At 35.7% G+C, this 26561-nt stretch overlaps 6 protein-coding genes across 9 annotated transcripts in view; 4 read left to right on the top strand and 2 right to left on the bottom strand.

Annotated features, from left to right (window-relative positions):
* Positions 1-3204, top strand: part of LOC104782616 (protein STRICTOSIDINE SYNTHASE-LIKE 2-like) — a 3904-nt gene extending 700 nt beyond the window's left edge. The window contains exons 2-4 of one of the 2 annotated variants that reach the window (XM_019245014.1): positions 1144-1229; positions 2283-2451; positions 2539-3204. In XM_019245014.1, coding sequence (XP_019100559.1) covers positions 1144-1229; positions 2283-2451; positions 2539-3151 — 868 coding nt within the window. In that variant the 3' untranslated portion in view covers positions 3152-3204. Of the gene's footprint in view, positions 1-1143; positions 1399-1485; positions 2152-2282; positions 2452-2538 lie in introns of those variants that run through there. The other variant, XM_010507596.2, reaches the window with a different exon arrangement.
* On the bottom strand, positions 3438-5243 carry LOC104782615 (multiple epidermal growth factor-like domains protein 6). 3 transcript variants are annotated; one of them, XM_010507594.2, is made up of 3 exons: positions 5135-5243; positions 4560-4680; positions 3438-4441 (listed from the first exon to the last, which is right to left on the bottom strand). In XM_010507594.2, exons 2-3 carry the CDS (start codon positions 4648-4650, stop codon positions 3627-3629), a joined length of 906 nt encoding a protein of 301 aa, XP_010505896.1. In that variant the 5' UTR covers positions 4651-4680; positions 5135-5243; the 3' UTR covers positions 3438-3626. The 3 variants fall into 3 exon arrangements, with proteins under 3 accessions (XP_010505896.1, XP_010505897.1, XP_010505895.1); XM_010507595.2 differs by lacking the exon at positions 5135-5243 and having other exon boundaries at positions 3438-3782; positions 3912-4441; positions 4560-4720; XM_010507593.2 differs by lacking the exon at positions 5135-5243 and having other exon boundaries at positions 4560-4720.
* On the bottom strand, positions 8520-9560 carry LOC104782614 (keratin-associated protein 5-2-like). Its single transcript, XM_019245013.1, has 2 exons — positions 9384-9560; positions 8520-9279 (listed from the first exon to the last, which is right to left on the bottom strand). The coding sequence occupies exons 1-2, from the start codon at positions 9472-9474 to the stop codon at positions 8687-8689; spliced, it is 684 nt and encodes a 227-aa protein (XP_019100558.1). The 5' UTR covers positions 9475-9560; the 3' UTR covers positions 8520-8686.
* LOC104782613 (CYC02 protein-like) lies at positions 15075-15884 on the top strand. Its single transcript, XM_010507590.1, has 2 exons — positions 15075-15251; positions 15409-15884. Exons 1-2 carry the CDS (start codon positions 15155-15157, stop codon positions 15699-15701), a joined length of 390 nt encoding a protein of 129 aa, XP_010505892.1. The 5' UTR covers positions 15075-15154; the 3' UTR covers positions 15702-15884.
* LOC104782612 (haloacid dehalogenase-like hydrolase domain-containing protein 3) lies at positions 18258-20069 on the top strand. Its single transcript, XM_010507589.1, has 6 exons — positions 18258-18618; positions 18811-18917; positions 19098-19206; positions 19304-19465; positions 19577-19750; positions 19844-20069. Exons 1-6 carry the CDS (start codon positions 18322-18324, stop codon positions 19871-19873), a joined length of 879 nt encoding a protein of 292 aa, XP_010505891.1. The 5' UTR covers positions 18258-18321; the 3' UTR covers positions 19874-20069.
* Positions 25521-25895, top strand: LOC109132557 (uncharacterized mitochondrial protein AtMg00820-like). Its single transcript, XM_019244242.1, has one exon. The coding sequence runs from the start codon at positions 25521-25523 to the stop codon at positions 25893-25895; it is 375 nt and encodes a 124-aa protein (XP_019099787.1).

The following is a 26561-nucleotide window of genomic DNA, read 5'->3' as shown; positions in this document are numbered from 1 at the left end:
TTTTTTTTTTGTTGTGGTTTTAAGTTCTTCAATTGTATCCACCAACTTCGTATGTCCCATCGAAATTATTGACTTGATTATCAGAATGACACTGTGACAAGAAAGGAAAAAAAAATCAGAATAACAAAATTACTTCCTTTGTGTATCAAACAATAATAATGATAAGATTGCGTACCTCCTTTGCATTTTTAACAACGAAGGAATACATTTGGTAGTTTAATTCAATTTTGATTTATTACAGTTAGTTATCATTCCCGACCAATGAATAAACGGTACTTCTTTTGTTTCTGCCTATGTACTTCAACTTTTTCACGTGGTCAACTTGGTTGATTATAATTTGCAGATATAAACTTTCTAACTCACAATCTTGTTATTTGGGCATGCATGTGAAGTTCCCATTCTTGGGGATTCTAAAACGCAATTGCATGTGCATGTACTGTAAATATATATATGTAACTTACTAACTTGAGTGTTTTTTTTTTGTCATGCAAACCCCATTTTATTAAGTTGGTGCTTCTTTAGTTTTATATTCTATGAATATACTTATCTTCCATGATGTTCCTCACACGCGTGTTGTGAAACATTGTAGTTTTTTTTTCTTCTTTTCAAGAAATCTAAATTAAATGCTGACAGCTAAAGAATGAGTGATAAAATATAATGCATCATCTTTATTTACTAGGAGTCTCTTTAGTAATGAGTAAACGACCACCCTTTTTTTACTTTGGTTAGGAAATGTGTAATGTAATGACTAATTCTAGTGGTCCAAGTTTGCTAGTAGATAGTAGATACAAATGATCTGACACATTTTCACATAGATTGAAATATGTAAATATATATATTAACATGTACCATACCACTAATTTATATGGTGATGTGACTTACGTTTAAAGATTATTAGACTCGTAGTATAAGATAAATCAGAAATTTTGTTCGAAAAATTACATTGAAACTGTGAAGCAACATGTTTTAAAAAAAAAAAAACTCTATAGCAATGGAACTGAGAGAGCGGCGAATAAAGCTGTCATTAACCTCAGGGGTTTAGTAAGTTAATAGCATAATTAGTTCTGAAGAACAAATAATTGTGATGAAGGAAGAGGATTACACTTCATTGGCACTTTATGTTTTAAGATTTGTTCGATGCAGAGAAGGTTGTGAGGGATCGCACGAGCACCAACGAACAGAGCACGTGTGCGGACGACCGTTAGGCCTTTCCTTTGACGAGTCCACTGGTGACCTTTATATCGCTGATGCTTATATGGGCCTTCTTAAAGTTGGCTTAGAAGGAGGTGTAGCCACTCGTGAGCTGGATGAGCCCCTTCGGTTTACCAACGGTTTGGATATCGATCCACGTACCGGAATTGTCTACTTTACCGACAGCAGTTCGGTTTATCAACGGAGGTAAAGAATGTAAAATTTTAATCTTAAAATCATTATCATTTGGTATGATGTATTAGAATTTGGAGCTAACTATTGTTGATATTTCAGGAATTATATAGGGGTGATGATGAGTGGAGACAGAACCGGTAGACTAATGAAGTACGACCCAAACACGAAACAAGTGACCACTCTTCTAAGCAACCTAACGTTTGCAAACGGCGTCGTTTTAAGCCAAAACGGTGATTACCTTCTCGTCGTGGAGACCGCCACATGTCGGATCCTACGGTACTGGCTCAACGACACGTCGACGACGACGGCGACGACGAGGACGCCTGAATCTCGCGATAGCTACGAGGTTTTCGCGGAGAGGCTCCCTGGGTTTCCCGACAACATTAAGAGGAGTCCACGTGGCGGATTCTGGGTAGGTTTGAACACGAAACACTCAAAGCTGACAGAGTTTGCAATGTCGAACGCATGGCTAGGACGCGCCGCTTTGGGCTTACCTGTGGACTGGATGAAGGTCCATTCGTATTGGGCCAAGTACAAAGGGAACGGCATGGCCGTGAGGTTGAGCGAGGGTAGTAGTGGCGTAGTAATATCAGAAGTTTTCGAGGGTAAAAATGGGAATAAGTGGATATCTATTAGTGAGGTGGAGGAAAGAGATGGAACGCTTTGGGTTGGATCGGTGAATACTCCTTTCGCTGGCATGTATAAATTTTGACTAATGCAAATACTATGCGTTTCCATCATTATAAATTACAAATTTATAATTCATCCATAATCAAAAGATATATGTCCTTAAATTCATAATTTGATTGTAGAAGCAGTTAGAATTACATACAAGTCTACGTACCAAGTACCAAGTACCAAGTACCATTTATANCTTTCCTTTGACGAGTCCACTGGTGACCTTTATATCGCTGATGCTTATATGGGCCTTCTTAAAGTTGGCTTAGAAGGAGGTGTAGCCACTCGTGAGCTGGATGAGCCCCTTCGGTTTACCAACGGTTTGGATATCGATCCACGTACCGGAATTGTCTACTTTACCGACAGCAGTTCGGTTTATCAACGGAGGTAAAGAATGTAAAATTTTAATCTTAAAATCATTATCATTTGGTATGATGTATTAGAATTTGGAGCTAACTATTGTTGATATTTCAGGAATTATATAGGGGTGATGATGAGTGGAGACAGAACCGGTAGACTAATGAAGTACGACCCAAACACGAAACAAGTGACCACTCTTCTAAGCAACCTAGCGTTTGCAAACGGCGTCGTTTTAAGCCAAAACGGTGATTACCTTCTCGTCGTGGAGACCGCCACATGTCGGATCCTACGGTACTGGCTCAACGACACGTCGACGACGACGGCGACGACGAGGACGCCTGAATCTCGCGATAGCTACGAGGTTTTCGCGGAGAGGCTCCCTGGGTTTCCCGACAACATTAAGAGGAGTCCACGTGGCGGATTCTGGGTAGGTTTGAACACGAAACACTCAAAGCTGACAGAGTTTGCAATGTCGAACGCATGGCTAGGACGCGCCGCTTTGGGCTTACCTGTGGACTGGATGAAGGTCCATTCGTATTGGGCCAAGTACAAAGGGAACGGCATGGCCGTGAGGTTGAGCGAGGGTAGTAGTGGCGTAGTAATATCAGAAGTTTTCGAGGGTAAAAATGGGAATAAGTGGATATCTATTAGTGAGGTGGAGGAAAGAGATGGAACGCTTTGGGTTGGATCGGTGAATACTCCTTTCGCTGGCATGTATAAATTTTGACTAATGCAAATACTATGCGTTTCCATCATTATAAATTACAAATTTATAATTCATCCATAATCAAAAGATATATGTCCTTAAATTCATAATTTGATTGTAGAAGCAGTTAGAATTACATACAAGTCTACGTACCAAGTACCAAGTACCAAGTACCATTTATATTAAACTATGGTTTCTTTATTGAGATAGCTAGCTTGTATATGGTTGATCATAATTAAATTTTGTAAAGAAAGTATTATAATGCATGATTGATATTAAAAGGGTTGTTATTATTTATAACATCCACGAGAAAAGTCGAGTACATAACAAAATACGTATTATATGAACCAACGGTTTTTATTTATTTCTTGATCGAGCTCTAGGTACCTTCCTAGGATTAAGCACTATATTTCTTTTATTTTGACATACGTACGTACCGGTAATTAACCATGCATTGCATGCATACAAACATAGAGGGTTTGTGTTATATGCCAAATCATGGCTTAGCTTCTTCTTTCTTCTTCACTTTCTCCGTGGCCATCGGCTTGGAACAACAAGCAGTGCACCGTCCAGTTGTAAAGCTTCCACAGCAACCGTATAACCTACATCCACGGCGTTGCTGGGGCTCCACTGTTTCCATAACCTTCTTGGCCTCGGCTTGACTGCTGCAACAGTATCTGCACCGTCCACGCCACCACCCACCGCAACATCCATACCTACAACCACCACCACCCCAGCCTTGCTGAGGCTCAACAGTTTCCACAACCTCGTTAACGTTGGCCTCGGCTTGACTGCTGCAACAGTATCTGCACCGTCCACGCCACCACCCACCGCAACATCCATACCTACAACCACCACCACCCCAGCCTTGCTGAGGCTCAACAGTTTCCACAACCTCGTTAACCTTGGCCTCGGCTTGACTGCTGCAACAGTATCTGCATCGTCCACGCCACCACCCACCGCAACATCCATACCTACAACCACCACCACCCCAGCCTTGCTGAGGCTCAACAGTTTCCGCAACCTCGTTAACGTTGGCCTCGGCTTGGCTGCTGCAACAGTATCTGCACCGTCCACGCCACCACCCACCGCAACATCCGTACCTACAACCACCACCACCCCAGCCTTGCTGTGGTTCAACAGTTTCCACAACCTCGTTAACGTTGGCCTCAGCTTGACTGCTGCAACAGTATCTGCACCGTCCAGCCCACCAGCCACCGCAACATCCGTACCTACAACCACCACCACCCCAGCCTTGCTGGGGCTCTACACCATCGGTTGCTTCAGTACTTGGCTTCACTTCATCCTTAGCTGCACGTGTAATTTACAGGTTTATATACACCATGAGTTAGATATTCGACCATCATTTCATCAATATGATCGAAAGTGCAAAGAGAGAAGTTATAAATATAGAGTTGTACATATATACCATGTGTGGCATCAGTGGATGTGTCCGCAAGAACAGCGAGGGAGAGAGAGAAAAGCAAAGCCAAGAGAGCGAGAGACTTGAGGTTTCCCATGTGTTGTTTTCGTTACACAGAACAGTTATCTTGTTTGATTTTGTTGCGGGAATATGATTTTGTTAGTGAACTGAAGAATGTATGTATGAGCACAGCACATCTATATATATATAGTTGGCCAGCAAAACTTGACGACAAGAAACCAGTCAATTGTGTCGAGTGAGGGAAGATAACGATAGAGATTTATGGGGATCACTTCTATATACGCTTAACAAAAATATAAAAATAATATATTATATCTACTCTCGTCTTATGCTTTTAATACTGTAATTAATGTTTCTAATTTTATTTTTATTTTTCTAGTTTATTAAAACTATCAAATAAATCAATATATATTAGTTACACAAAATATAAAAGTTATATATATTTTAATATACGATGAAAAGACCTGAATTAACAACGAGTTTGAAATAGAAAGAGTATTAAACATCTTTAAATGCTATGAAATAGAAGAGTCTAAAAACCGATTTAGAAAGATGCTTACCTACATAGAAGCTTTGATGCTATGAAATGTTTTCTAATTTTTAGTTTTTTTTTCTTGTCTGGTTAAGCTTTAGCACTTAGCAAGGTAGAGTTTCTATTTAAAATGTTAACATCAATACCTTATTTTGTCAGTTTAAATATCGGATATCTGACTATTCTAAGCAACCCCTAGCGTTTGCGACCGGCTTCGTTTTAAAAACGTTGATTACCTTATCGTCATGGAGACGGCCATACGTCGGATCCTACGTTACTAGTTCAACGACACGTCGACGACGACGTCTGAATCTCGCGATAACATTAAGAGGAGTCCACTTGGCGGATTCTTGAGAGCCTTGAACACATACAACACCCAAAGCGGACAAAGTTCGCCATGTCGAACGCGTGGCTAGGAGGCGCCGCTTTGGGCCTGGCTGCGGACTGGATCATGGTCCATTCGTATTGGGCCAAGTACAATGGAAACGGCACGGTCATGACTCGTGAGGTTGAGCGAGGGTATGTACTAGTAGAGGCGTAATATCAGAAATTTACGAGGGTGGATATATCTATAAGTGACGTGCCGGTGGGTTAGATTAGATCGGTGAATGCTGCTTTCGTTGGCATGTACAAATTCTTAAATTTATTAAAACAAATATGCGTTTCCACCATTATAATACATATATAATCAAAAGATATATATATATATATATCCCTTAAATTATGAATTTATATATAAAGCAGTTGTTATATTCTTAAATATTAGGTTATCCCCAACGCAGGGTTCTAAGAGGGGTTTTAGTGGAAAAGGAAAAAAAAAATCAGAATAAAGAAAAAAATGTAAGAGAGGCTCTAATAGTGCATACTCGATTATGGTTTAAGAGCTTGTACGTGTCGAGTGTTCGTTGGCTGGACAAAAAAATAGAAGAACCAAAAAAACATTTGTTTCTCCGACCAAAAAAAAAACATTTGTTTGACGATTACAATTTTTTCTCTCTCGATCTCTTTCTCACTCGATCTCTCTCTCTCTCTCGATCTCTCTCTCGTTGTTTCTCTCTCGATCGAAGGCCATTCTTGACAAAAGGAAGGAGAAGGATATGTTACAGCTATGAAATCAGAGGCGAATGTGGAGAAGAAAGGGGAAGCGGAAGGGATTTAATCTCGGAGACGAATCAGATGATATTGATTTGAGTTTGGAGTCGAGTCATCCAGATGAGGTTGAAACAATTGGAAGCAAGGGTAAGTTTCTCTGTGTAGTATGTTGAATTCACGAATAGTTAGTAGGGATTTGGGTTTATTTGAATTTGTTCGTAAATTTGGGATTAGAGTTGGTTGTTCTCATTTCTTTGTTTCTGAATTTGTACTTTGGTTCATTTGATTCTTACCTCTTGGAGGATGCTTTGCTGGTCGGTGATGGTTCTGATGGATCGTTTTCTTCTCTTACCTATATCTTCAGGTAGTGTTCTTTCTCTTAACCCATTTTTTCTGTCTTTCTATATAAGAGAAATTAAATACCTTTGTCTCTTTGATGCAGGCAGTCGAGGTACAAGGATTAATGTGTGGGAGGGTTTGAAGAGAGAAATATCAGGTTACTAACTGGTCTCTTGCCCTATATCTCTGTTGGTTTCTCATGTTCCATCGTATTTGTGATGTGTTTTTCAGATTCTCTTGATGTGTTTTATTGTGGGTTCTTTTGCTTGAATAGGTTTTGGTTATTCTTTTGAATGCGTTTCTTGCAGTTTAAAACTGTTTTGGTTTACTATCATGTTGTGTTGTCTTAATCCGACAAGGTGAGACAACCTTGTTTATAAATGTTTTGGTTTAAAACTGTTTTGGTTTACTATCATGTTGCAATAATTGGGTTCTCTTGTGTTTGTTGATCTTGTGTATGTGGTTTGGTGTTTGTAATCGGCTTCAACTCTATTAAAGTTTGGCCATGTTTATAAAGCAAGAGAGAAACGGGTTAGTGTGTGTCTCTTTTTACAATCAATGTTGTTGTTTTTGAGTTATTCACATAAAGATTTGTCGGAGATGTTGTTGATTTGATGTCTTTTCTTCTTGTTTGGTTGTGAGAATTTTAGGTGTTGTGTTGTGTTGTGTTGTTGTCGTTGATAGTTTCGTTTGTGACACTTAAACACAAATGCTTGGTAGGTAGTTGTAATAGTAACACTTATTGTGAATGGTTTAGTGAATCGTTTTACAATGTGGTTATGTTCTTATAACATAGTTCTGTTCTGTTTTTAATTCTTATCTCATGTGTTGTTTGCTTATCCTCGACAGGTTTACGTTCTGCTCTTCCCGTGAACCTTGTGATCTCACGTCGGCATAAAAGAACGAAACTGGTCTGTGGTTCTGCTCTTCCCGTGAACCAGCAGCTGTCACGTCGGCACAAGAGAACATAAGTCTTTGTGTTTTTCCTTCCCGTGAACACGTTTTGTGTTTTTCTTTCCACAATTGTTGTTCAATAAACTTGTATATATAGCAAACTAGAATCGGCTACTTTTGATTGTAAGCACTTTCATATTTAGTCTGCTTTATTCTCAAGTTTCAAATATTTTCTCATCCCAACTCACTCTCAAACAAGTACAAGTTTTGTCTTTATCTCACCAAACCACAAACTTTCTTACGATTTTAAATCACAAATTTTTGGAGATACAAGTCTACAAAACGATTGTTCGGACTTATCAAACACTCACCAATTCACTCTCTATCTTATCAAACACTCTATATCTTTTATTTCACTTTTCTTCTAAAATGACATCTTCTTCACACAATAATTTTGATGACACCATTAATGAATGCTTAAATCAAGTTAGTGACCAAATTTCCAATCAAGTTTGACAATCTCTTCTCACTCCACCTGTTCAACATCAACAACCACCCAAACCAATTTGGTTTGGTTGAGAATATTTGGGCAAAATTTGGAGAATACAATTAAGCATTTCTTTTTTCTATGAATTTTACATATCTTTTATTATGTTTTAGTGTTTTCCTATGTTTAAAATTTTATGAAATACAATAATTTTATAAACATATATGACTTATTTAATTTTTTTATTTTCAAAAAATAAAAATAAATTAAGAGACTCAAAATAAGAACCTACCATTGGGGGAAAAACTTTTAATTAACAAACACAAAGTTCTTAATCACCTCAAACTACAAAATATATGAATAAACAGTTTAAAACCCCCTAAAATATATCCCCCATTGGAGTTGCCCTTAGGATATATTAAATGTTAGAAATCTACATAGTACCATTTAATATTAATCTATGGTTTATTATTCACCTAGCTACATGTTTTATCATAAATAAAATTCTAAAGGAAACTTTTAACAAATAAAAAAAGGAGATTGTAAAGAAAATATTATAATCCATGATTGATATTAAAAACAGTTGTTATTATTTATAACATCCACGAGAAAGACACTCAAAATACTTATTATGGAACCCACGATTTTTATTATTGAGCTCTAGGTACCTTCTTAGGATTAGGCACTATATTTCTTTTATTTTGACAGACGTACGTACTGGTAATTAACCATGCATACAAACATAAAGAGTTTGTGTTACACGCTAAATTATGGCTTCGCTTCGGCCTTCTTCGTCTCTCCCTCCGTGCCCATCTTCTTGGAACAACAAGCACTGCACTGTCCATATGCATAGCTTCCACAGCAGCCGTACCTACATCCACGGCGTTGCTGGGGCTCAACAGTTTCCACAACTTCGTTGGCCTCAGCTTGACTGGTGCAACAGTATCTGCACCGTCCACGCCACCACCCACCGCAACATCCATACCTACAGCCACCACGACCCCCGCCAAAACCACCACCACCACCGCCGCCGCCGCCACGCTGCTGAGGCTCAACAACGTTGGCCTCAACATTCTCGGCTTCTTCGGCTTGGGATCGGCTGCAACAGTATCTGCACCGTCCAGCCCACCAACCACCGCAACATCCGTACCTACAACCGCCTCCACCCCAGCCTTGCTGCGGCTCTACAACAACGTCATTGGCCTCGGCTTCGACTTCCGCAGTCTGAGGTTGGCTGCAACAAGCGCTGCACCGCCCATAAGCGAAGCTGCCGCAACATCCGTACCTACAACCGCCTCGACCACGTTGTTGCGGCTCTACGGCATCGGTTGCGTCAGTACTTGGTTTCACATCATCCTTAGCTGCACGTGTGGTATACAGGTTATATACCAAGAATATAGATATTCGATCATAATTATGCGAAAGTGTAAAGGAAAATTATATATATAGAGTTGTTCATATATACCATGTGTGGCATCGGTGGATGTGTCCGCAAAAACAGCAAGGGAGAGAGAAAAGAGCAAAGCTAAGAGGGCGAGAGACTTTAGGTTTCCCATGTTTTGTTTTCGTCACACAAGACACTTAGCTAGCTTGTTTGGTTTGGTGAGGGAATGTGAGTTTGTTAATGAAGACTGAAGAGTGTATGAGCATAGCACATCTATTTATAGTTGGGAAGCAAAACTTGGCGACAAGAAACCAGTCAATTATGTCGAGTGAGGGAAGATAATGACATATTTATGGCGATCTTTTTTTTCTTTTTCTTTACGCTTTATATATAATGTAAAAAGTAAATCATATTAAACATCTCTAGAAACCATGATATGATCGAGAAGTCTCATAAAATATGATTGAGAAAGGTAATTTCGAGCTTCGATGCTATGACATGTTTTATAATTTCTAGTTTTTTCGTCTAGTTAAGCTTTACTGCTTTAGTATAGGGTGGATATTGTTTCTATTCAAAATTCACAATGATAACATCTATACCTCTTTTGTCAATTTCAATATCGAATATGCCGTCAAATGAAATTAAGAGAAAAACAGGTATTTTAACAAAATTACAAGCGTTTCCGATTCTTTAAGTATGTTTGCGGACAACGTATATTATATATATAGCTCAGAAAACAAAAACGTTTGGTAGTGTTACTTTTGAGATTGCTTAAAAAGGGTAGTCACAGTATTTATTTGGATATTAATTAAAGCTTTAACAGACTATCGTTGTTGTAAGAGACTATTAGCATCTTCAAGTTAATTTGCATCTAATCAAGAAATAGACTTGTAATTTCAAGAAATCAGTTCCATAATGGAGCCGGTCCACAAACATAATTAAGTTTATAATCTTGGTATTAGTGAGAAAAAATGAGAAAAAAATCTATATAAATATTAGTGTTCAAGAAAGCGATCTAGGCGCTCAGCAAACGTCTAAACGATCGTCTGGACCGCCTAAAATTATATAATATTATTTTAATATATATTTCTAATTTTTAACTGTATATATTTAAAATTTTAAGTTATATATTCATATACATATTTATAAATGTTCATGTGTTATTAATCTAAATTAAATAAATGCATTTTTCTAATTTTAGTTTATGATAAATTATTTTTTATTTCTTTTAACATATATTTTTACCTAATTTTATATATAATGTTTTATATTGTAAACGTCTAGACCACCTAAAAACGTTTAAACCCCGAGACGTTCTAGGCATTAGGCACTGGATCACTATCTACATACCGTCTAGTGCTTTCTTGAATAATGATAAATATATAACAAAATCGGTGAAGAAGGAAGATTTTCTCAAAAAAAAAAAAAAAAAAACTGCAACTTATCTCCAAAATTTACAAATCCCAATGGAGCAAATGATTCATAATTTTATTCTTGAAAGATTAGGTTGGATATATATATATATATATATATATATATATATATATTAATTATAACTTGTCTGTCAAACTTATTAGAACCTTCATGTAATCATCGAATCCTATTTACTTAGTTTTTTTTTGTATTCATTGAATTTCTTTTATTTTTATGATTTAATTATGTGTAGATTTTACTCGCACATTTTAATCGATGTCACAAATGTAAACAATACAACAAAACTATAAACTAAACTATATGCATATATACTTTACCAAAAAAAAAACTATATGCATCTATAAATATCAGCGATCTCTTGGTCAATACTCACATTATAATTAGTCAACAAATAAAATAAAAATCACGATTTCAACGGGTACTGTTTTGTCATCTAGCATTTCTCTTGGATATATATGTTTTACACTAGTAATATTCTATATTTATAGTCAGTATTCAACTTTGCTAACGATACTTTGTATTGGTATAAATAGAAATACTTTACAAACAGTTAATAGTCAATATCTTATCTAACTTCTTAAATCTGCATTATACAATGAGATAATTGAAGTATATACTATCAATAATAAACCAGTATATAGGGTACATGTAAACTAAGAATTATTAAGCCAATTATACACAAGTCACTAGCAGTAAACAGTTTTTCTAAAGAATTATTAATTTTATTTTGTTATTCGTTTTTTACTGAAAATATTTAGTGAAGTAAAATACTTTATTTGCCAAATAACTGTTTAGTTTTAATGTATTCATTATTAAACTAATGACATGTTAAATGACAAAAAAGAAGAGATAGTATATACTCATTAGAAGAAAGAAAAAAAAAGAGATAAGACTTGATCAGCATATATCCTCGGAATATCAAGTTAACACTATGTATATATGTAATTTTTAATCGTTTATAGATAGTTGGTTCGAGTGACATCGGAAAACAAATGTGTGTTATTGAAAATCTTTTTTGATCATTGGCTTGAAAAATAGAATCGAACAGCTGAATTATTAAAAATAGATATGTATATAATACTTAATTTGGTCAAACCCCATTAAAAAGAGTTGAACGTTGAAGGCCATTTCAAGCATCGAAAGCTTCAACAGCTTAACTCTTATCTGTGGTTCCTTGTGTAATGCCATGCTCTCTACATAACATACGGTGCCTACACGTGTCCAACAGTAGTCACAAAGTCCAACTCTTGGTCTTCAAACTCACCGTTCGAAATGATAATGTTAGCTTTCTATAGATTCCAAAAACAATCGCACAATCCCAATTCAAACTCTTCCTTCTTTTGGAAATATCACCAAGACTGATCTAAACGAAGGAAAAAACAATTAGAAACAGGAAACATATAAACCGACCCGTATAGACGATGGAACTGAAATACTACTGCTTAGACGACCAAATTCAACATTCGTCTGATAACGTAACCGAACCAAAAACCATTATCTAAGCACCAAGCTTGATCTTCTTCGTGTTGTTATTTACCAAATTAACTTTTCTAAAAATAGATTGATGCAATTGAAATAAATTATGGACCAAAATCCACTAATATTTTGTTGTTAACTTTAACTATAAACGATTGGAAAAAGAACTTGACTGGAAAAGAAAACACAATCATCCTAACATTTTAATACGTTTGAGTCGGTCCACAATCTAGATGCGTGATTAAAATTACAAAAATAACGGGAACGTAACACTCCACTCGACATTATGATATATCGTATATTGACTCTGATCATTCTGTGGTGCGCGATTTTCCGCAATCTTTCCAAGCCAAGTTGATCTATCCAATACACTTACGTAACATTATGACTTTAAATAAAAGCAAAACTTACACGTGGCAAAAATTCATTGAGCAAGTTCATACGTGACGAAGTTTGATTGAGCAATAATAGCTTTTCTGTTATAGTGATTGAATTATATTTAATTGAATGTTTATGCTTTAGAAAAGTCTGAGGATAAAGAAGAAACTTGAAACCGACGAAGATTAGGGTTCGCAAAACACTTGATTGGTATCTCCACCAATGTTTGACAATGAATAGTATGTACCACCTGAGGAAATTTAATAAGTTACGTACGTTAATCCGAATTACCATTTTAGTTTATATTATTCAGTCGTAGACTTATGAAAGTAGAATATCACAAATTAAATATGTCCTACTCCCATAAAGTGATAAAAAAAAATATTTGAAGAATAGAATACGATTGTTGCTAGTAAACTTATTTAGTGTTAAATTTGAGTTATATTGATGTAGTCAGTGTGGAACTTTTGTCAATATTATAATATTAATTGTATATATGATTTTTATGAATGTTTATTTCTACAAACTATAACTGCAAAACTTGGTATCTCCACCAATGTTTGACATTGAATAGTATATATCCACCACAGGATATTTAATAAGTTACATACGTTAATCCGAATTACCAGTTTATATAATTTATTTATCCAATCGTAGAATTATGAAAGTAGAATCTCACAAATTAATATGTCTCATTCCCATAAGGTGATAAAAGAATTAAAAGTTGAAGAGTAAAATATGATTGTTGCTTGTAATCCTAGAAAAGGTTTACAGTAATAAATGGTATATTTTATTTTGTTAATTACCATATTTTTAAATATTATGTGTAAAAATTTGCATATTTTGATCACAAAAAATCATTTCCGCTGCCGGGATTTGAACCCAAAAATCAAGAGATAACTCATTTAGTATTAAATTTGAGTCATATTCATGCAGCCAGTATGCTACAACGGAACTTTTGTTGATATTATTATATTAACAGTATATATGATTTTTAAGAATGTTTATTTCTACAAACTATAGCTGCAAAACACTTGATTGGTATCTCCACCAATGTTTGACAATGAATAGTATATATTCACCGCAAGAAATTTAAAAAGTTATGTACGTTAATCCGAATTACCACTTTATATATAGTTTATATTATCCAATCGTAGACTTACAAAAATAGAATCTCACAAATTAATATATCCCACTCCCATAAGGTGATAAAAGAAATTAAAGTTGAAGAGTAGAATATGATTATCGCTTGTAACCCGGAAAAAAATATTCCACTGCCGGGATTTGAACCCGGGAATCAGGAGATAACTCATTTATTGTTAAATTTGAATCATATTCATGCAGCCAGTATGCTACAGCGGAACTTTTGTTGATATTATTATATTAACAGTATATATAATTTTTATGAATGTTTATTTCTACAAACTATAGCTGCAAAACATTAATCCGAATTACCACTTTATATATAGTTTATATTATCCAATTTTAGACTTACGAAAGTCGAATCTCATAAATTAATATGTCTCACTCCTATAAGGTTATAGAAGAAATTAAAAGTTGAAGAGTAGAATACGATTGATCCGAATTACCACTTTATGTATAGTTTATATTATCCAATTTTAGACTTATGAAAGTCGAATCTCATAAATTAATATGTCTCACTCCCATAAGGTTATAAAAGAATTGAAAGTTGAAAAGTAGAATATGATTGTCGCAAAAAAATACTTCCACTGCCGGGATTTGAACCCGGATTTGAACCCAGAAATCAGGAAATAACTCATTATCGGTTAAATTTGAGTCATATTCATGCAGCCAAATGTGCTATAGCGGAATTTTTGATGATATTATAATATTAATAATATATATGATTTTTATGAATGTTTATTTCTACAAACTATGGCTGCTGCTCTACTTTCCGCAATCAGATTTAATCGAGGGTTTGCTTGGAATTTTGTTCTATCGAGGTTTAGGGAAGTTCTATATTTGATGATACCAAAATGGTTACTCAAACAAAATAAAGCCCGAGTACTAGGGAAGACCATCATAGTACACAACCAGCGTATGATGAAGAATGTCAATGAAGTCAAAGGCTTTCTACGTAATTAGTAAGCACTGCACCATCACTCCAGTTGCGATTTCTACAAATATATAAGCTATGATGATGCATCTCAATACATTTAATCGAGAAAGGGTAATGTACTATTGTTATGTGGGTGTGCCAGAGGAGCTAAAGCATATGGTCCAGAAATATATTTTTCAGTTTTCCTTCAGATCGAGGGTCCAAAATTTTCAGTATTAACAAAGAATAGTAAATTAAAAGCCACATAGCCGGCCCCTGCAGGTTTTAAAGTAAAGATGGACTATCTAAAATTACTTTTATTATTTCTTAAAAAATAAATTGTGCGCGTGCGTAACGATACGCGTCATCTTTCATCAACCGGGACACACTATAAATACATGCTCTTAAAGCTCACACATCTTTCACAGATCACAACAAAATATACATAACAAGTTTGGATCTAGCTACTTCAACCAAAAAAGTGCAAATTTAGCAAAAGAAAAACATGGCTTGCTACAAGTTTCTTGTTGTCTTGGTTTTGTTCGCTACCTGCTTATCTCTTGCTAATTCAGACCCGTTTAGAACCACACCCTCGGAACAAAGTAAGCATATATATCTTATTCATCTTTTTATCCTCTCGTGATATCTATATAGATATCACGTGGATCGTCGTGGTTTTTGTATGTAAGCAATATACGTTAACATGGTTTAATTCCATGCATATATGATCCCCCTCTCATATATTACATATATAAACAGCTGAAACGGTGAATCTCAATGATGAAACGGATGCAAAAGAACCTCAGCAATATGGTGTAGGATACAACATAGGTAAGTGGTGCAGGTACGGTTGCTGCTATCGGGGAAGCTACGGCTGCATCCGCTGCTGTGGTTACCCCAACGAGGAAACTAACAGTGTGGAGACCTCCAAACGCGGCCGTGGCGGCTGCAAATACGGTTGCTGCGGCAGCTATGCTTATGGACAGTGCAGCGCATGTTGCAGCCGCACCCAAGTCGCAGAAAAATCTACCGAGCAGGAAGCTTCTCCATGAAAAGGGAGCTAAACACCATGGATATGTTACCGTATAACGTATGGCCACATTAAGTACTTATTTTAATACAATAAAGTGGTACTATGAACGTATCTTAGATGGTACGTGGAAATAAAGTAAGTGGCCTTTTGTATATGTTTGTGTGTATGCGCAGTTCTATATATATATATATATATATATATATATATATATGACGCTTGAAGAATACTTAACTTTATGACGCTTGAATTACTTATTGTGATGCATATTCGTAAGGATAATCCGATGTTTTAGATCGCGTTATCATACTAAAGGAATCGAGAAATGATCTACATAAACACAACAAGATCACTAACCACACTTGCTTACTTTGATGACTTACTCAAGTACGATTCACATGACCTTACTTGGGAGATTTTAAATTTGTATCTGATCGATCAATAATTCACTTAGTCATGCTGATGTAGTTTATTGTATGTATGTAATGTAATCGATTATGTTTTCCACAACAAAAAGAGAGGATAGTTCTACTCAACCAAGAAAAACATTAAAAATTATGGTCCGTCACCATTATGAATATCAAACAGGCTCACTGGGCCACTGCATCTTCATATCTTATATATTATTTGATGAATTCTACTAATTCATGGCATATGAATTAACTAAATTTATTAATCTCATGCCCATTTAATCACATCACCACCAAAATTATAGACCAATATACTTGTAACGAGAATTTATCTAAGCGTTTAATATTCCTATAGAAAACTATTGTATACTGCAGATCATGTTTATACGGGGTTTTTTCTTATTACAAAAACCATGTTTATACAGTCTATAAGGGGAACTAATCATATAATAAATTCGCCTAGCCACAAAAAATACGTACGTGTTCCCTTTTTCATATATCAAAAATAATAACAAATGTCATGCTTTAGAGAAAATTGGATCAAATCTTAAATTTAAGCGGGGTAAAAAATAATTAATTAACTTGGACCAGTCTTAAAAAACATGATAAAGTAGAACTTCTTGATTTAAAAAAAAAACAGCTAGTAACAGCAGAAGTATATATCCGGTTTCATTTAACATAAGTTCGGAAATATCGAATATTAGATTTGTAAGTACTTATGAACGACGTTAGGTCGTTTTAAGAATTAGTGCAATGACACTCAAAATTCTCCACAATGGGTCCAATTATGTTCTCTTATCATCAGACTTTTCTAATCTTCTTTGATATCATCATGATGTCTTATATCACATATAAAGAATATCTTCTCTTTATCAGATTCGTATATTCGAAACTAATGAAAAGTACTATATTTTATTTTAAAAGAAAGACAAGTACTCTCAATTTGAAATCTAAATCTTTTTTAAAAATTCAAAATCATCAACAAACAAGCTTTGTTGGTGCCGAAGATTCATACATTAATAAAAGATCCACAATTTGTTTAACTCTTGTCGTGTGTGTACTCTATCTAAAAACATGTAGAAAACCGTATCGCATTAACAACTAAATTAAAGACATAGTACGTCTAAAGGTCCTTTATAAGGACAACATCCAAAGAAACACTATAGCCCAAAACCTGATTTTGTTCGTCCTTCCTTCCATACGAAAGTAACCGAAAAGTCCACGAAACAAACCAAAACCAGAAATTATATTTTACAAATTTTGTGGAACTGAACATGCATTTCCCTTGTTCGGTTCTTTGTTAACAATCAAATAATCCATATATCGCCTTCGCCTAAAACCCTACACACTTAATCGTCTGGCCCATGTTTGAGTTTGGCGCCCATGTTTGTCAAACATGTAGGTCCGTTTGTTAATTTTCTAAGCCACGTATTTCGAAAGAGGTTCCCTCTAGAATTGACCGGTTCATCATTTGTATCCTTATATTACATTGCATGGCATATAATTGGTCAGGCCCCAATTTTCTTACTTTATTTTCTTATTATGAATTGAGAATGATTAACTTTATCCAAATGAAGCGTAACCGTTTTCCCACATAAGTTGGTAATAATAACAATATACTTGTCGCGATGTGAAATATACAAAAATAAAGATAGATAAATCATTGTATGAATCCGATCCATTCCTTTTATTGGCTAATTTGATGTTTCAAAAAGATTTAATATATATCATCAGCCAGACAAGTAGAAGTTTGTATCAAGAATGAATGCATGCAAAAAAAAAACACTGTTTCCCTACCACATAAATAATATGATTCATTATAGTATATAATAAGATAAAGGATTCGAATTTGAAAGAAACAAAGAAAGAAAGATAAAGCTATTACTTTAATTGGTGAAGAGAACCTTTAATCTGGATCTCAACTATGAAAACCAAAGTTCAAACCCTATCCCATCTTTCGTATAGTATCAATCATGTACATATCTATCTATATACTCATTTGATGTGGGATACATAGAGACACTAAACATGATTTTAATAGCCACTAATAATCTGCCACATCACCAGTTCCTCTCTGATTAGCGGATAATAATGATATGGAAGGGTATAGTTGTACTTTCACACTAATGCGTGAAAAAAGATTCTCTCAGCACACGCGACGCTTCTTCTTCTTCTCCCCTTTTATAATCTCGAGACGATAACGGAACAGATCACGGAGAGCGAGAGAGAGCTATGGCGGCGTTACGAATGAGGAAGGCAACGACGCTTCTATTTTCCAGTGGGATTACTCAGGGAACGGATCGGATCGCGAGAACGGGAGCATTGGTCAGCCGTTGGATCTCCTCTGCTTCATCATCATCTTCAGCTGTCGTGGCTGAGGATGACGAAACTGGTGGGGTTTACGGATTGGGAAGTGTTTTGAAGGAGTATGAAGATTATAGGAGATCTCTGTACGGTGATATCACGCACAAGGCTTTGCTTGTTGATGCTGTTGGTACTCTCCTTGTTCCTGCTCAACCTACTGCTCAGGTCTGTCTCTCATTATGTTCTTTCTGATTCAATGGGGAATTGCTTTTAGTATATTTATACTATTGGAATATTTAGTGGAATTGATGTTTTGGTTCTGTGTATGGTTTGATCAATTTGAAAGCGATTGAATGCTTTGTTATGTTGGGAATGTGATGGTGATTTTGAGCTGTGTTGGTGATTTTGACTCTGTAGATATACAAGAATATTGGAGAGAAGTATGGAGTTGAGTACTCGGAGGCTGAGATACTTACTAGATACAGAAGAGCTTATCAGAAGCCATGGGGTGGATCTCATCTTAGGTATTTAATTCTCTTCATCTGAGGCATTATATTTGTTTGGAATGAATTTTTTTTACATTGTTGATCATGATTACGACTCTAGTGATGCATCTCTGTGCAAAAGATCAGGCTTGAAGTTGACACTTGGGAAAACTACATTTGTTGTGGTGTTCTTGATTATGATGAATTCTTTGTTTGCAGATATGTAAATGATGCGAGACCTTTCTGGCAGTATATAGTGACTGAATCAACAGGCTGTTCGGATTCTCACTACTTTGAAGAGCTTTACAGCTATTTTACTACAGAACAGGTTTGATCTCCGCTTCTACTTCTCCATATGCTTGAGGAAACGCGTTGAAGTTTGTAACTTTCTCTTGATATCTATTTATTCCATTTGGTTTTCACAGGCGTGGAAGTTATGTGATCCAGAGGCAGAGAAAGTGTTCAAGGCTATTAAAGAAGCGGGTGTAAAAGTTGCCATTGTGTCCAACTTCGATACTCGGTTAAGACCTCTCTTAAGAGCACTGAGATGTGAAGACTGGTTTGATGCTGTAGCTGTTTCAGCAGAAGTAATAGCACTTCTTTCTTTGTATCTTTTCGTAGATGATCTGAAATGTTTTCGGAGTGAGTGTGTGTATATATACAGTACTAAAGGTTTTTGTGTTTGATTGTTTTGTCAGGTTGAAGCGGAGAAACCAAACCCAACTATCTTCTTGAAAGCTTGTGAGTTATTAGGAGTGAAACCTGAGGATGCGGTTCATGTAGGAGACGACCGTAGGAATGATGTATGGGGAGCTAGAGACGCGGGCTGTGATGCTTGGCTATGGGGAAGTGAAGTTACTTCCTTTAAACAGGTAACGAATCTCTCTGATTTCCTCAAATCTCTCAAGAGTTAATATAAATTATTGACAACTGAAAATGAATTGTGTATCTTTTTGGTTCTACAGGTTGCTCAACGGATAGGAGTGAAGGTCTGAAGCAAAACGCATATAAGAGAATTGGTTCAGACATGTTCAGGCTTCAGTTTTAGCTTTTGCTTTTTCCTGAGCAGTTTTGTACATTTGATTTCTCTTTCGTAGTATAATTTGTGTGTATATGTTGTCGTTTATGTACAAAACCAGAAAATAATGTACCCTATGATCAATAAAGCTTCATGATCATTCTTGATCTGAACAGATGTCTTATACTGTTTTTGACATTTGCTTAGAATTTCACAAACTTGGACCTAGACAATGTGTATTGTATGAATAATATACCAGAAGTTGCTACCTGTAAGTTGACAAAAATAGTGAATGCTACTCAATCCAATTACTAACATGATGCTCCGAACTGTTTGACAAGTCCTTCATATTCTAGAGATACACATATATTGTGCTACATTCGAAAGTTAAGACATGTATGACGTAAATGTAACCTAATAGTTTACTTTGGTGTCGTCAGAGAAGCCCATTTAGATCTTTGGATTTAAAGGGGCCTAACTAGAAAAGTAAAGAAACATTCTCAGGTATCGCCATCTTTCTTTTATTCGTTGATATAGAATCTAGGGAAAATGTCATGAAAACCCACTTTCTCCTAAAGTATTGTCACAAAAACCCACTTTCTACTCATGATATACTTTCCCAAGTTTTTTGCTTATGTGTCCACTTTCTTTTTACATTTTTGCCCTTACTAACAACTTACCTCTCTTTCTCTCCTTCTTTTCTCTCTTTTTCTCTTCTTTTTTGTTGTTAACACTTTAACAAAGTAAAATATATTTATTTGTTATCATAAAACAAATTTTCTATTTATTTATATAAAATATGTTATGATTATATATTTTCTACATTTTAAGATACATATTGCTATATTTTTTATGAATTTTTAGATTATACAGTATCCATCAGTCGTTGAACATTTGTTCAATTATAAGTGGATAATCAATTGCAGTATTGTTAATAGATAGTTACTTGTGTTTATTCATACAAAATATACATACATATATTTGGTTAGATCTTTATCCATAGCATATTATCCATAACACAACATATTATCCATAACACAACATAGGGTTTAGGGTTTAGGGTTTAGGGTTTAGGATTTAGGGTTTAGGGTTTAGGGTTTAGGGTTTATGGTTTGAACATGCAACAAACTTGTCAATAAATTTCATCTGGATTGCTTGTCCACATGGTCAGAGTTTGGTGGATAGGCTTAGAGATTAATAATGACCATGTTTGTTGTGTAGTATGCTTCTAGTGACACTTCTAAGTTCTAATATCTCTAATTCTAGCTTAAAAATAGTACAAAAACATTTGGCTAAAAGACATCTAAGTGGCTAAACTATAGTGATGTTTGAACATGCAACAAACTTGTCAATAAATTTCATCTGGATTGCTTGTCCACGTGGTCAGAATTTGGTGGATAGGCTTTGAGATTAATAATGACCATGTTTATTGTGTAGTATGCTTCTAGTGACACTTCTAAGTTCTAATATACCTACTTCTAGCTGAAAAATAGTACAAAAACATTTAGCTAAAAGAAATCTATGTGGCTAATTTATCTTGGACAAATTTCTGCTCATGTAAAGAATGAGCAAGATATTATAAGATAAGTATCCATAACTACTAATCCACATGATTGATATTCAATGTTCTAAATAAATCAATGTTGTTAATTTTTATTTTGTTTATTAACCACTTATGAGTGTATATGTTTCTGGACCAACACAAAATATGAAGCAAGGAGCTCATGGTGTCTATGGATTTAATTGTGTGGATGTTGTATGATGATTCTTTGGTCTGTCTACATTGGTATCCACAAAAAAATATCCACATGATCACATCCATAGCCACCATTCAACTGCTATTCTTCAGCTTAATGTCTAGATATGCTTTGTAAATCCATGGAGACCTATCCACAGTTTTTCTATCCACTAAACTTTTTTTTTTTTTTTAAAGTGAATAGTTTTGGTTTTAGGTTCAAGGGTTTATGTTCTAGGATTTAAAATTTAGAATTAAAGGGTTTTGTACTTATTTGGTCTATGTTGTGTTATGGATAATATGCTATGGATAAAGATCTAACCAAATTTATGTATGTATATTTTGTATGAATAAACACAAGTAACTATCTATTAACAATACTGCAATTGATTATCCACTTATAATTGAACAAATGTTCAACGACTGATGGATACTGTATAATCTAAAAATTCATAAAAAATATAGCAATATGTATCTTAAAATGTAGAAAATATATAATCATAACATATTTTATATAAATAAATAGAAAATTTGTTTTATGATAACAAATAAATATATTTTACTTTGCTAAAGTGTTAACAACAAAAAAGAAGAGAAAAAGAGAGAAAAGAAGGAGAGAAAGAGAGGTAAGTTGTTAGTAAGGGCAAAAATGTAAAAGGAAAGTGGACACATAAGCAAAAAACTTGGGAAAGTATACCATGAGTGGAAAGTGGGTTTTTGTGACAGAACTCACACCCAAAGTGGGTTTTCATGACATTTTCCCTAGAATCTAAGACTTTTGACCTGACCGAGATGACCGGAGTTGACCTGACACTAGAAAATGGCTTTGGCCGTATGATCGTAAACACTCGCAATAATAATATACATATGAATAAACAATAGCCACTATACCATACTATAAGATCTAGTTGATAAATAATGATTGTATTAAAGATAGAGATAGATAGATTGTTGATATAAGCTTGGAATAGCTTGAGAATCAAGAAAAGTATATTTATGAGAAAAGCTAAATATATATATATATATATATTTGTGTTAGGAGATATTTAAAATAAGTTAAGTTTTCTTTGAGGATTAAGAAATTTGTCTAAGAGTTTTTATATATAAGGAGATGGAGAGATGTTGCATAACTGATGAGTTTGTGAGAGAGATTGTTTGAGAGAGCTTTAGTTTTTTGAGTCAGTTTTTCTAAAGCAATAAAAGAGAGAGTCTTTTATAAACAATCTTTGTTTTTGAGTTGTTTGATTTAATATTTGGTATCAGAGCTTTATTGAATCAAATTTTCTTTTAATTCGATCATGAGTGAGATCGTCGAAGTAAAGGCTAAAGAAGGAAGCTCCTCGTCGCTTCAATGTCCGATGTTAAGTCCGACGAACTATACGGTGTGGACTATGAAGATGACCTTGATGCTTAAGGTGAACAAAGTATGGGAAGCTGTTGAACCAGGCGAAAGTGATGATGAAAAAGATAACCTGGCTCGAGCTCTTATATTTCAGTCCATCCCAAAAGCTTTGGTTTTACAAGTAGGAAATCTATCTACCACACAGGAGGTTTGGAATGCAATAAAATCACGATATGTTGGGGCTGAGCGAGTAAAAGAAGCAAGATTGCAGACTTTGATGGCCGAGTTCGAAAGATTAAAGATGAAAGAGTCGGATACCATCGACATGTTCGCTGGAAGACTTTCAGAGCTGTCAACAAAGTCTGCAGCCTTGGGAGAAATTATTGAAGAGTCGAAACTTGTCAAGAAATTTCTGCAGAACTTACCACGAAGAAGATACATTCACATCATTACGTCATTTGAACAAGTTCTTGACCTCAAAACCACAAAATTCGAAGATATTGTAGGAAGACTCAAAGCATATGAAGAGAGAATGTGTGAAGAAGAAGAAGATCAATCTAGTGATCAAGGGAAATTGTTATATGCTAACTCAGAGTCTCAATCTTATCAAGGGAGTTATGGTGCAGGCAGAGGCAGAGGCAGAGGAGGTAGATTTCCCTACAGAAGCAGAGGCAAAGGCGTTATGGCTATCAACAGAATAGAGGATACAGACAGGATCGTGATACATCCAAAGTGATGTGCTATCGATGTGATAAATTGGGGAATTTTGCTGTAGATTGTCCTGATAGATTGCTTAAACTTCAATAAGCACAAGTGAATGTAGAAGATGACACTAAAGAAGCTGATGGATTATTGATGCACGAAGTAGTTTATCTTAACGAAAAGAATATCGAGCCAAAGAAGTTTGAAACACAAATCGACTCCAAGAATATCTGGTACTTAGACAATGGAGCCGGCAACCATATGTCCGGAAACAGAGCTTATTTTCAAAGATTGATGAGATGGTTACAGGAAAAGTGCGGTTTGGTGATGATTCTTGCATTGATATCAAAGGAAAAGGTTCAGTTTTATTTGTAAGCAAGAATGGTGATAAGAAGGTACTAGCTGAAGTATATTTCATTCCTGACTTGAAGAGTAATATCATAAGTCTTGGACAGGCCACCGAATCTGGCTGTGATGTTAGAATGAAGGAAGACTACTTAACGCTATATGATCGCCATGGTACCTTGTTGGTAAAAGCTATGAGATCAAAAAACCGACTTTACAAGGTAGCCATGGAAGTTGCAGAAAGTACTTGATGCTTACAACTAAAGGATATCAGTGATTCTACAAGATGGCATGCAAGACTAGGACAGATTGGCTTAGAAACTATGAGGATGATTATAACAAAATAATTGGTTAGTGGCATACCAAACATAGCTATTGCAAGGGACATATGTTCTTCATGTCTACTTGGAAAGCAAACAAGACAAGTTTTTCTTCAAGCTACCTCGTATCGTGCATCAAAGTCTTTAGAGCTCATACATGGTGATCTCTGCGGACCCATCACACCAATGACGGCTGCCAGAAACAGATATATATATTTGTTTTGATTGATGATCATTCTCGCTATATGTGGTCGCTGCTTCTAAAGGAGAAAAGTGATGCCTTTGAGAAAGTCAAAAGTTTCAAGAAACTAGTCGAGCAGGAGCAAGGAACTACCATCAAGACTTTTAGAACAGATAGAGGAGGAGAATTTATGTCTTCTGAATTTCAAGGTTTCTGCGAGAATGCTGGTATCATTAGACATTTAACCGCTCCATATACTCCTCAGCAAAACGGGGTGGTCAAACGAAGAAACAGAACATTGCTTTAGATGACAAGGAGTATAATGAAGCATATGCAGATATCAAACTATCTTTGGGGAGAAGCAGTACGACACGCCACTTACCTCATCAATAGAGTTTCAATAAGAGCTCTATCAATGGTAACTCCATATGAAGTTTTCAAGGGGAAGAAACCGATACTTGACCATCTTCGAGTATTTGGGTGTATTTGTTATGCGAAGAATGAAGCAGCTCATCTAAAAAAACTTGATGATAGGTCTCGAGTATTGGTCCATCTTGGAACCGAGCCTGGATCAAAAGCATATCGGTTATTGGATCCTTCACTTAGAAAAATTGTGGTTAGTCGAGATGTGCTGTTTGATGAAAGTAAGGGTTGAATGTGGAATAAGTTAACAACAGAGTCCGATGGAGTTGCAGAAACAGTTAAAGTGAGCTTTGGGAGATATGGAGATCTCGAGACAGAAGGAGAAACAGAGAACGTTAGAGAAACAGAGCAAAACCGAGAAAGCAGTTTCGAGAATGAAGAAGAATCTAGAAACAATGGTGATACGCTAAGAGATAAGGAAGAGGGTCCAATCATAGAAACAGAGGCTAGCAATGAGGAAGAACATGAAGAGTTGGAGTTGCAACCACAGTTGCGAGTGTCTTTGAGACATAAGGCAAAACCAAAATACTTGAACGATTATGTCTTACTTGCTGACGCGGAGAGTGATAGCTTCTAATGGCGATAAATGAAGAACCTTGGGATTTCAATGAGGAAAAAGAATCAAAGGCTTGGAAGGCAGCATGTGGCGAAGAGATCGAGTCCATAACAAGGAACAAAACTTGGGATATGGTCGATCTTCCTTATGGGTCAAAAACAATTGGTCTGAAATGGGTTTTTAAGTTGAAGCGTAACTCGGATGGGAGTATTAATAAGCACAAAGCACGACTTGTAGCAAAAGGCTATGTGCAACGACATGGTGTTGACGTTGATGAAGTATTTGCTCCGGTTGCACGCATTGAGACAGTTCGATTTATTATTGCACTTGCAGCCTCAAATGGATGGGAGATACATCATTTGGATGTTAAACAGCGTTTCTTCATGGAAAATTAAGAGAAACAGTGTTTGTAACTCAACCCGAAGGATATGTGATAGAAGGGAGCAAGAGTAAGGTATATAAGCTGAACAAAGCCCTCTATGGACTAAAACAAGCTCCGAGGGCTTGGAACAACAAGTTGAACCAGATTCTTAAGGAGTTAAAGTTTGTTAAGTGTTACAAAGAACCGTCTTTATACATAAAGCAAGAAAAGGAGCATCTCATTCTTGTAGCTGTATACGTGGATGATCTATTGGTGACGGGATCGAGTTAGTGTGATATTAGAGTTCAAGAGAGAAATGTCCTCAAAGTTTGAGATGAGTGACCTCGGAAAACTAACTTACTATCTTGGTATTGAGGTATGTCAACATGAGAATGGGATTACTTTGAGTCAAGAGAGGTATGCAGTTAAGATTTTGGAGGAAACCGGAATGAGAAACTGCAATGTTGTTCACATACCGATGGATGAAGGTTTAAAACTTTCAAAGGCAGAAAAGGAACAAAGCATCGAAGAAACAGAGTATAGGAAAAATATTGGATGTCTTTGATATCTTCTCCACACTCGTCCAGATCTCTCTTATCCCGTAGGTATGCTTAGTAGATATATGCATTCTCCTAGACTATCGCATGGGGCGGCTTTGAAGCAGGTGCTAAGATACTTACGTGTAACCCTCACACATGGT

This window comes from Camelina sativa, chromosome 4, assembly GCF_000633955.1.
Source record: "Camelina sativa cultivar DH55 chromosome 4, Cs, whole genome shotgun sequence".
Lineage (NCBI taxonomy): Eukaryota > Viridiplantae > Streptophyta > Magnoliopsida > Brassicales > Brassicaceae > Camelina > Camelina sativa.
Note: the sequence above shows the minus strand (reverse complement) of the source record. Positions and strands in the feature narration are given on the sequence as shown.